At 52.9% G+C, this 11,274-nt stretch overlaps 1 protein-coding gene across 1 annotated transcript; it reads left to right on the top strand.

The window, feature by feature from the left end:
• Positions 1-5,145: 5,145 nt before the first annotated feature.
• On the top strand, positions 5,146-10,028 carry BO83DRAFT_305504 (pentafunctional protein ARO1; the record flags this gene model as incomplete). The annotated part of the gene is made up of 3 exons (XM_025527263.1): positions 5,146-9,822; positions 9,880-9,924; positions 9,990-10,028. The coding sequence occupies 3 exons, from the start codon at positions 5,146-5,148 to the stop codon at positions 10,026-10,028; spliced, it is 4,761 nt and encodes a 1,586-aa protein (XP_025391563.1).
• Positions 10,029-11,274: the final 1,246 nt, after the last annotated feature.

The following is an 11,274-nucleotide window of genomic DNA, read 5'->3' as shown; positions in this document are numbered from 1 at the left end:
ACCTAACTCAAAAGAATTAGAGCCAACAATGCTGTACTGCTGTGTCCCGACTGGTCATTGGTCAGGGTGTCGGGGGCCCGCTGACTACGTACTTTGCTGCTTTGAGTCTAGTGTCTAAAAGGGGAAGTTCTGCCGGAACCGCGACAAAAGAAGCGCCGAGATCTCGGATTTCATGGTCGGGCAAGTCGACCGGCCATTGCGATCGCAGAGACTTCTACGCCTTCATCATTCCCCCTCACCTCTCGAGAGGGTCAGTTTTTTACTCCTAGTCATTCCCACAGTGTGGGATCGCGAGTTTCCCTTTCCCCTACACCCTATACCCTTCTACGGAAGTAATCATTTACGGGTCATTCCTGCAGACTCGGAGACGTTGAGATAGCCGATGCAGCGCATCAGCGAACCTGGCTTAAATCGATAGATCTACTCCGTATAATCTGTACAAACATCTTCATACACTCTTTGTCAAATTCTACTAGCAATCATGGGTGTCCCAGCGCTTTTCAGATGGCTTTCCAACAAGTATCCTAAGATCATCTCCCCCGTTATCGAGGAGTTTCCGCAAGAAATCAACGGCGAAGAGGTTCCCGTGGACACCACGCGTCCCAATCCCAATGGAGATGAGATGGATAATTTGTACCTGGATATGAACGGTATCGTTCACCCATGTACTCATCCGGAAGGAAAGCCGCCACCGTCGAATGAGCAGGAGATGATGCTGGAGATCTTCAAGTACACCGACCGTGTGGTGAACATGGTCCGCCCGAGGAAGCTTCTGATGATTGCTGTTGGTATGTTGTAACTCTTATCGCGTCGCCTACTTAAATCAAAGTGTTAGACTAACTCATGCTTTTCGCCTAAACTAGATGGTGTTGCGCCACGCGCAAAGATGAACCAACAACGAGCCCGTCGGTTCCGCTCTGCTCAGGAGGCCAGAGAGGCAGATGAGAAGAAGGAAGAATTCCGCAAAATGCTTGAGAGGCAAAACGGCAAGAAGGAAGACGAGGATATGCAGGAACAGGTCATCCAAAAGACGTGGGATAGCAATGTCATTACCCCGGGAACGCCTTTCATGGATATTCTCGCGGCAGCTTTGCGCTACTGGATCGCTTACAAGCTCAATACCGACCCCGCTTGGGAAAAGGTTCGTCTCCCGGTCTAATTCTAGTTCTATATCTTACTGACTCAAGCAGCTTAAAATCATCATCTCGGATGCGACGGTTCCGGGTGAAGGTGAACACAAGATCATGGAGTTCGTCCGGTCACAGCGCGCGTCGCCAGAGCACGACCCCAACACCCGCCACGTCATCTATGGATTGGATGCCGATTTGATCATGTTGGGTCTTGCGACTCATGAGCCCTATTTCCGGGTCCTACGTGAGGATGTCTTCTTCCAGGAGTCAAGGGCTCGGACATGTCGGCTATGTGGACAGGCAGGCCACAAGGCGGAGGAATGCAAAGGTCAGGCAAAGGAGAAGAATGGACAGTTCGATGAGAAGGGTAAAGGAACCTCACTCAAGCCCTTCATTTGGCTCAATGTGTCAATCCTTCGGGAATACCTTGCTGCGGAACTGTACGTTCCGCAACAACCGTTTCCTTTCGACTTGGAACGTGCTCTGGATGACTGGGTCTTCATGTGTTTCTTCGTAGGAAATGATTTCCTTCCTCACTTACCCTCCTTAGATATCCGTGAAAATGGCATCGACACTCTGATAGCTATTTGGCGTGATAATATCCCCGTCATGGGCGGGTACCTGACCGAGGATGGACATGTTGACCTCAAGCGGGCCCAGCTTATTCTGCAAGGGCTGGCTAAGCAAGAGGATGCTATTTTCCGTCGTCGTAGACAGGCCGAGGAGAGGAGAGCTGCCAACGAGAAGCGGCGCAAGCAGGAAGCACAAGCGCGTGAAGAAGGTGCTAGGAAGCGAAGGAAAAGCTCTCCCAACTACGAAGCCTACGAGACACCTGCCGGCAATCCTAGCGGTGGTCGGTCTAAGGGTGCCGCAGATGCGGCGCCTCCCAATGCCGTGGAACTGATCACGCCTCAACGGGGAGAACTGACCCGGGAGGCGAGGCAGTTGACTCACAGCATGGTTACTAACCGCGGTGCGGTGTATAAGGCTAACATGGCGAACAAGAGTGCCGCGGCCATTCTGAAGAGCAAGCTCATGAAAGGTTCGGAGGCTGAAGAACCCTCCGAGAACACTGAAGAATCCGGGTCAGAAGCTCCAGAGCCTTCCGAGGAGAAGACCGAAGAGCAAACTTCGCCTTCGGTTCTCGGTAAGAGAAAGGCGGATGAGGTGGCAGAGGAGGCCGCAACGACGCCGACCAAGAAGCCATCCGCGGGCGACTCTCAAAACGATGAACTGCCGCCCGACACTGTCCGCCTGTGGGAAGAAGGATACGCTGATCGGTACTATGAGCAGAAGTTTGGCGTCGATCCCGAAGACAAAGAGTTCCGCCACAAGGTCGCACGGGCGTATGCCGAGGGTCTTGCTTGGGTTTTGAGATACTATTTCCAAGGATGCCCCTCGTGGACGTGGTACTACCCTTACCACTATGCGCCATTTGCGGCTGATTTCGTGGATATTGGCGAAATGGAGTTGCAATTTGAGAAGGGAACCCCATTCAAGCCCTTCGAACAGCTGATGGGAGTTCTTCCGGCTTCTTCCAACCACGCTATCCCTGAAGTCTTCCATGATTTGATGAGCGATCCGGATAGTGAGATCATCGATTTCTACCCGGAAGACTTCCCCGTGGACCTGAACGGCAAGAAGTTTGCTTGGCAGGGTGTCGTTCTACTTCCCTTCATCGACGAGAAGCGACTGCTGGCTGCGATGGAAAAGAAGTACCCCCTCCTCTCTGATGATGAGAAGCTCCGGAACTGTGTGGGCCGGGATGTGTTGTTGATCTCCGAGAGCCACCCACTGTACCACGATCTGGTGGCCAACTTCTATTCCAAAAAACAGGGAGCCCCCAAGTACTCCATCAATCAGCGAATCAGTGAAGGTTTGGCTGGTAAGGTCGAGCGCAATGAGTCGTACATCCCGCACAGCTCCTTGGTATCGTCTCTTGAAGAATACGGGATGCCGAGTTTGGATGATGATCGATCTCTCACGTAAGTTACTTGTTATGTTTCATACTTCCTTTGTGCTGTTTACAGTTAGCTAATGTTCCGGATCCATGGGTTAGAGTCAATTACGAAATCCCCAAATCCAAGCACGTCCACAAGTCCATGCTCCTTCGGGGCGCCAAGCTGCCACCTCCGACTCTGGACAATGCGGATATCCAGGCCGTCAAGAACAAGGCACACCACTCGGGCCGATTCCATGGAGGAGCTCCGCTTCGCAATGGCCACCGGGGAGGCCGGATCAACTATGCCAGTGAGCGGCCGAACCCATTCGCGGCCCATCTGGACCCCAAGTTCATGCCGCCCGGTAACAGTGGTGGAGCGCCGACGGGCATGCCTTCTGGATGGGTTCCTCCGAACGCTGGAGGCGGTGGTTACAACCGCGGGCCACCGCCTCCGCCCCGCGGAGGAGGAGGTGGTTACCACCAGCGATCGCACTATGGCGGCGGTGGTGGTGGTGGTGGTGGTGACTCCTACAACCAACCAATGGGCAATTACGATTACTATGGACGTAGTCAACAAGGATACTATCAGCAGCAAGGATCCTACGGTGGTAGCAACCACAACAACGCGTACCGTGGACGCTCATCCAACTACGGGGGATCCGACCAGCGCGGTGGGTATAGCCGCGGAGGTTATTCAGGTCGGGACCACTATTCGTCCCGGAACTCTGGCGGTGGTGGAGGAGGTGGATATGGACGGTATTAGATAAGGGGATCATGTTCGAGAACATGAGAGATTCGGAATGAAAGGGAATGTCTATTACGCATGATCGATCCAGGGCCATTTACGCCAATGCCACGTTAACTACTTACTTCTTGTTGTTTGTATGCTTATCTCTATGACATTATGAAAAGAGCCCAGAGAAAAGAGAAAAAAGGAGGCCAAGTGATCGGAGGGCCGGCGTTCGATTGGATAATATTTGCTGGGGTTCATTCTATACTACTATGTGTATAGCTAGCAATCAGAAGGTCTCGCGAGCATCGCGAATGGTCTACGAAAACTTCCTTCCAACCATGTAGAACAGCTTGTCAGATCAATATATAATGCTGTATATCCCGCTCAGCTGGAAGTAATTCTTTGCCCGGTAAGATTTGCGACCGCGATAGAGTCAGTCTCGAGCGTTCGGATCCGGATCGGGGTGTCAGACATTAGGAGGATTCACGGATCCGGAATGAGGATGGAAGGAGTCTGGAAGTGTCAGCTTGACAAGACGTTTCGAGAGACGAGGGAGCTCGTGTTAATAATAATCAGATTGAGGTTGAGCAACACGAGGAGATCGTAGCTAGTCAGATTGGTCCACAATTAGTTTCATCAGATGTCAGACAGGGCAGAAGTAACTCCGGTGGAGAGGCGGAATTGCCAAACCAACGGCGCGACGACATCGGAGCGGGAGGAAAAGAAAAAAAGTAACGGAGGAAAGCGACTGTGAGTCAACGACTCCAATTGCGACCGCCGGTGGATCTTCTTCTACAATAATCCCCTCCAACCCAATAAAAATTCCCCCATTCTTCCCTCTTCCTTCTCGATTACTAGTTTCATAGTGACTACTAGCCATCCATCCATCCATCCTCCTCCTCCTCCTCCATCTCTCGTGGTTCCGGCCCCCAACTTCCAGCCATCTGGGCATCTTGGAAGAACTCTCTCTCTCCCTCTCGCTCACATCTCGTCTCGTTTGAATATTTCCTCACCGGTCAAAGCGGAGTTGCGCCCCGCTGTCGACGAGGAACTTCCTTTCGATTCATTTCTTACTCAGGTACAATTCCCTTTCTCTCCCTCACACTCTCTCCCCCTCTCCCCCTTGCGCCGTATATATACATATACATGAAGTATTTCTTCCCCTTCCAAAACATTGACCCCCAATTGAACGAGTCACATCTTTCCCCCTCCTAGTTCTACCCCCACCTGCCAGAAGCTTACCGGTTGCAAAACCCCCCACAGTATGAATTAGAGAGACACACTGGCATCTTATTCCCGAGTTGACTACGTCTCCATTCCCTTCTGATATTCTCCGAACAATGAGAGAACCCACGAAGATCAGCATCTTGGGTCGTGAGAGCATTGTCGCTGATTTCGGCCTCTGGCGCAATTACGTCGCCAAGGACCTGATCAACGGCTTGTCCTCCACGACCTACGTCCTCGTCACCGACACCAACATCGGTTCCCTTTATACCCCCAGCTTCCAGAAGGCCTTCGAACAGGCTGCTGCCGCCGTCTCCCCCAAACCTCGTTTGCTCGTCTACCATGCCGCCCCCGGTGAAGTCTCCAAGTCGAGACAGACAAAAGCCGACATTGAAGACTGGATGTTGAGCCAGAGCCCGCCATGCGGTCGTGACACGGTCGTCATCGCTCTGGGCGGTGGTGTCATTGGAGATCTGACCGGTTTTGTTGCCTCGACCTACATGCGTGGCGTCCGCTATGTCCAGGTCCCCACAACACTTCTCGCCATGGTGGACTCTTCGATCGGCGGAAAGACCGCCATTGACACACCATTGGGCAAGAATCTGATCGGTGCGATCTGGCAGCCGTCGAGGATCTACATTGACCTGGAGTTCCTGGAGACGCTCCCGGTTCGGGAGTTCATCAATGGTATGGCGGAGGTGATCAAGACCGCAGCCATTTCCAGCGAGGAGGAATTCACAGCGTTGGAGGAAAATGCCGAGACGATACTGTCTGCCGTCCGACGGGTAGTCCAGCCTGGCCAGCGCCGCTTCGAAGGCATTGAGGATATCTTGAAGGCTAGAATTCTGGCGTCTGCTAGACACAAGGCTTACGTCGTCTCCGCGGACGAGCGCGAAGGTGGTCTCCGGAACTTGCTGAACTGGGGTCACTCCATTGGTCACGCCGTTGAGGCCATCTTGACCCCTCAGATTCTCCACGGAGAATGTGTCGCCATTGGTATGGTGAAGGAGGCCGAATTGGCCCGCCATCTCGGCATCTTGAAGGGCGTTGCCGTGGCTCGCATTGTTAAGTGCCTTTCCGCCTACGGCCTGCCCACCTCGCTGAAGGATGCCCGGATCAAGAAGCTCACCGCAGGAAAGCACTGCTCCGTCGATCAGCTGCTCTTCAACATGGCTCTGGACAAGAAGAACGACGGTCCCAAGAAGAAGGTCGTTCTGCTTTCTGCCATTGGACGCACTTACGAACCGCGCGCCAGCGTTGTCCCGAATGAAGACATTAGCGTCGTTCTGGCTCCCAGTATCGAGGTCTACCCCGGCGTCGCAACCTCCTCGAACGTCGTCTGCACTCCTCCGGGCTCCAAGAGTATCTCCAACCGTGCTCTGGTTTTGGCCGCTCTCGGTTCGGGCACTTGCCGTATCAAGAACCTGCTGCACTCCGACGACACCGAGGTGATGCTCAACGCTCTGGAGCGTCTGGGCGCTTGCACCTTCTCCTGGGAAGAGGAAGGCGAAGTGCTCGTCGTCAATGGCAAGGGAGGCGACCTTCAGGCCACTTCCCATCCTCTGTACCTGGGTAATGCCGGTACCGCTTCCAGATTCCTCACCACTGTCGCTACCCTTGCCACTCCCACTGACGTGGATTCGAACGTTCTTACTGGCAACAACCGCATGAAGCAGAGACCGATTGGCGACTTGGTCGACGCCCTGACCGCGAACGGTGCCTCGGTCGAGTACATGGAGAGAAAGGGTAGCCTTCCCCTGAAGATCGCTGCCTCCGGTGGATTCGCGGGTGGTCAGATTAACCTTGCCGCGAAGGTTTCATCCCAGTATGTCTCCTCGTTGCTGATGTGCGCTCCGTACGCCAAGGAGCCGGTCACCTTGAAGCTGGTGGGTGGAAAGCCCATCTCCCAGCCCTACATCGACATGACCACGGCCATGATGCGCTCTTTCGGTATCGATGTGAAGAAGTCTACCACTGAGGAGCACACCTACCACATTCCTCAGGGCCGCTATGTTAACCCTGCTGAGTACATGGTGGAGAGCGATGCCTCTTCGGCTACCTACCCTCTGGCCATTGCGGCGATCACCGGCACTACTTGCACTGTGCCCAACATCGGTTCCAAATCCCTCCAGGGTGATGCTCGCTTCGCCGTCGATGTTCTCCGTCCCATGGGCTGCACTGTTGAGCAAACGGACAGCTCCACCACTGTTACTGGAGCGCCTGGTGGTGTCTTGCGGCCCCTGCCTAACGTCGACATGGAACCTATGACCGACGCTTTCCTCACAGCTTCCGTGCTCGCGGCTGTCGCACGCGGTGATGGCTCAAACCACACGACTCGCATCTACGGAATTGCTAATCAGCGTGTGAAGGAATGCAACCGTATCAAGGCCATGAAGGATGAGCTTGCCAAGTTCGGTGTCATCTGTCGTGAACATGACGACGGCATTGAAATCGATGGCATTGACCGCACTGGTCTGCGTCAGCCTGCCGGAGGCGTTTTCTGCTACGACGACCACCGTGTGGCGTTCAGCTTCAGTGTTCTTTCTCTCGTCGCTCCTCAGTCGACACTGATCCTGGAGAGAGAATGTGTCGGCAAGACCTGGCCCGGCTGGTGGGACTCGCTGAAGCAGCTGTTCTCCGTGAAGCTGGAGGGTAAGGAGCTGAAGGAAGACGAAGCTGCGGCTCTCACGCAAGCTGAGAAGTCCAGTGCATCCATCTTCCTTATCGGCATGCGTGGCGCTGGCAAAACCACCAGCGGACAGTGGGTTGCTAAGACTCTTAACCGCCCGTTCCTTGACCTCGACACCGAGCTTGAAGCTACGGAGGGAATGAGTATCCCCGACATCATCAAGCAACATGGATGGCAGAGATTCAGAGACGCTGAGCTCAGTCTTTTGCAACGCACGTTGAAGGAGCGCCCAACTGGCTATGTCTTCGCTTGCGGTGGTGGTATCGTCGAGATTCCCGAGGCGAGGAAGTTGCTCATCGATTATCACAAGACCAAGGGTAACGTTCTGCTCATTATGCGGGATATCAAGCAGGTCATGGACTTCCTCGCCATTGACAAGATCCGCCCCGCTTATGTTGAAGACATGATGGGAGTCTGGCTGCGCCGGAAGCCCTGGTTCCAGGAGTGCAGTAACATTCAGTACTACAGCCAGACTGCTGCCTCTGGCGGTCTCGCTCGTGCATCTGAAGACTTCAAGCGCTTCCTCCGCATTGTTACCGGAGAGGTCGACAGTCTTAGCATCATCAAGCGCAAGGAACACTCGTTCTTTGTTTCTCTGACCCTGCCCGACCTCCGCAATGCTAGCGATATTCTGAAGAAGGTATGCGTCGGCTCCGATGCAGTGGAGCTCCGTGTCGATCTTCTGGAAGATCCGACGATGGATGGTGATATTCCTTCCGTCGACTACGTCGCCGAGCAGCTGTCTTTCCTGCGCAGCCACGTCACCCTCCCTGTCATCTACACTATTCGTACCAAGAGTCAGGGTGGTCGCTTCCCTGACGACGCCCATGCCGAGGCCTTGGCGCTCTACCGCCTTGCGTTCCGGTCTGGACTCGAGTTTGTGGATTTGGAGATCGCCTTCCCCGACGAGATGCTGCGCACCGTCACGGAGCAGAAGGGCTATTCTCGCATCATTGCTTCGCACCACGACCCCAAGGGTGAGCTCTCCTGGAGTAACATGTCGTGGACGAAGTACTACAACCGTGCACTGGAGTACGGTGATGTGATCAAGCTGGTCGGAGTTGCCAAGAACCTGGACGACAACAACGCCTTGAGGAACTTCAAGAACTGGGCTGCCAGTGCTCATGATGTTCCCTTGATCGCTATCAACATGGGCGACAACGGACAGCTCAGTCGGATCCTGAACGGCTTCATGACTCCTGTATCCCACCCCAGCCTTCCGTTCAAGGCGGCACCCGGTCAGCTCTCCGCTGCTGAGATCCGCCGGGGTTTGTCTCTGATGGGAGAGATCCAGCCCAAGAAGTTTGCCATTTTTGGCACACCCATCTCCCAGTCCCGTTCCCCTGCTCTCCACAACACCCTGTTCGCCCAGAGTGGTCTGCCTCACAAGTACAGCCGTTTGGAAACCGCCAAGGCTGAAGATGTCAAGGACTTCATCCGCTCCCCCAACTTTGGCGGCGCCTCGGTCACGATCCCTCTGAAGCTGGACATTATGCCATTGCTGGACGAGATCGCACCCGACGCTGAGATTATCGGTGCGGTGAACACGATTGTGCCTGTTTCTCAGGGTAAGGGCCAGCCGGCTCGCTTGGTTGGTTACAACACGGACTGGCAGGGCATGACGCTGTCGCTGCGCAACGCCGGTGTGTACGGATGCAACGGAGACGCCAGCGCCGTGGTGGTCGGTGGTGGTGGCACCGCTCGCGCCGCCATCTATTCTCTGCACAACATGGGCTACTCCCCGATCTACATCATTGGGCGATCCCCCGCAAAGCTTGAGAGCATGGTTCAGACTTTCCCCAGCAGCTACAACATCCGCATCGTCGACACGATTGATGCGCTGGACACCATCCCCAAGGTGGCCATTGGCACGATTCCGGCCGACAAGCCGATCGATTCGGGCATGCGCGAGACGCTGTGCCACATGTTCGCTCGGGCTCAGGAGATTGATGCTGATATGGTCAAGTCGGTGGAGAAGGTGCCTCGCGTGCTGGTGGAGATGGCATACAAACCGTCGGTGACGACGCTGATGCAGCTGGCCAACGACGCCGGATGGCACACAGTTCCTGGTCTGGAGGTTCTGGTTGGCCAGGGATGGTACCAGGTAGGTTCTTCCAGGTGATTACATTGATATTGAGTGAAGACTAATGTGGTGTACCAGTACCAACGCTGGACCGGTATTTCGCCTCTCTACGACGATGCCAGGGTGAGTTATTTTATTGAGATGCCTTTGATGCAAAAGATACTTGTGACTGACTGAATCGATTACAGGAAGCCGTGATCGGATCCCCCGACCCTAACTCGGCATGAGTTCTGCGAACTGAGTGATTCACATGAACGAGCTCGGGTTGTTTTTTCTTCTACCTTCATTTCGCCTTCAACGGCGACTTGATATAATTGTCATTTTTGACTTGATAAAGTGAGCTGGATCATATAAATGGAGTTTCCTATTATCTTCAAATAATTTTCCATTTCCATAATGTATTACTTGGTATGCCCACTAGGTATCATGTAGACGAAACACAAACAATACAGAGAGCAACATACATACACCTACGCGTCTTGAATCCACCGTAACCCACCGACTCGCACTCCCGACATCGAAATATCCGTACCAGTAGGAGTAGAAAAGAGTCATACGTAGTGTATACGAGAGGGGACACGCACGACCTGAACTAGAACTAAAACAACCCCACAGATTTGCACTGATACTGACGAATATTAGACGATCAACTTTGTTGATAGAGACCTATAAATAGAACATGATCGGAGATATAACTACATAAATCATAATTTGAGTATAACATAGCCTCATCAAGACATGAATATCACCGTTGACGTCGATAAACATGTCTCACAATTGGTGAAATAATAGTAACAATGTACGTACGTCGTCCTCGCACCCATTGATTGATTGATTGACTAACAATAATATCCACTCCTCAGCTAGCCAGCAAACCCATCCAGAAGAACATCTGCTGTGTATGCAACTCATCCATCCATCCATCCATACATACAGTAAAAAAACACAATACAATGGACTCAGATCTAGAATCAAAAATCAGATATCAAATTACACCTACTACTACTACTACTAAAATTAATCCTAAGCGAAGATCAGATTTTTTTTTGATAGCGGATAAATTAGTCTGATGTGCTGGTCAGTTGAAAAATATTGGTGGGGGGGAGTTCTAGACCCGACCGACCGACCGACCGGTCGCGACCGGGGTTGTGCGGGCTGTGAGAGAAGTCTGGACCGTCGACCGTCTGCTTGTTCTACATTCTTAGTTAGATGGTTGTTAGTTATCAACAAATGTGGTGCATGCTAAGAGTCATGCTGAGGGGTCATGTGCGCGTTGCAGAATTGAAAATTGAAAATTCTTCGGTGCTACTGACTAACTGACTAGCTGACTAGCTAGTTAGCTAGTATTCTAGAAGGGTCTGTTTTTGGTGCATTACTCAGTACTACTAGTAGTAAGTAACACTGGTAGATGTGTTGACATACCAGTATCTTCTACTAAGTATCTGATGAGTAGGTACTATAGGAATATATTTT

Source organism: Aspergillus eucalypticola (genome assembly GCF_003184535.1).
Source record: "Aspergillus eucalypticola CBS 122712 chromosome Unknown BO83scaffold_4, whole genome shotgun sequence".
Lineage (NCBI taxonomy): Eukaryota > Fungi > Ascomycota > Eurotiomycetes > Eurotiales > Aspergillaceae > Aspergillus > Aspergillus eucalypticola.
The sequence above is the reverse complement of the archived record's forward strand: the minus strand, read 5'-3'. Positions and strand labels throughout refer to the sequence as shown.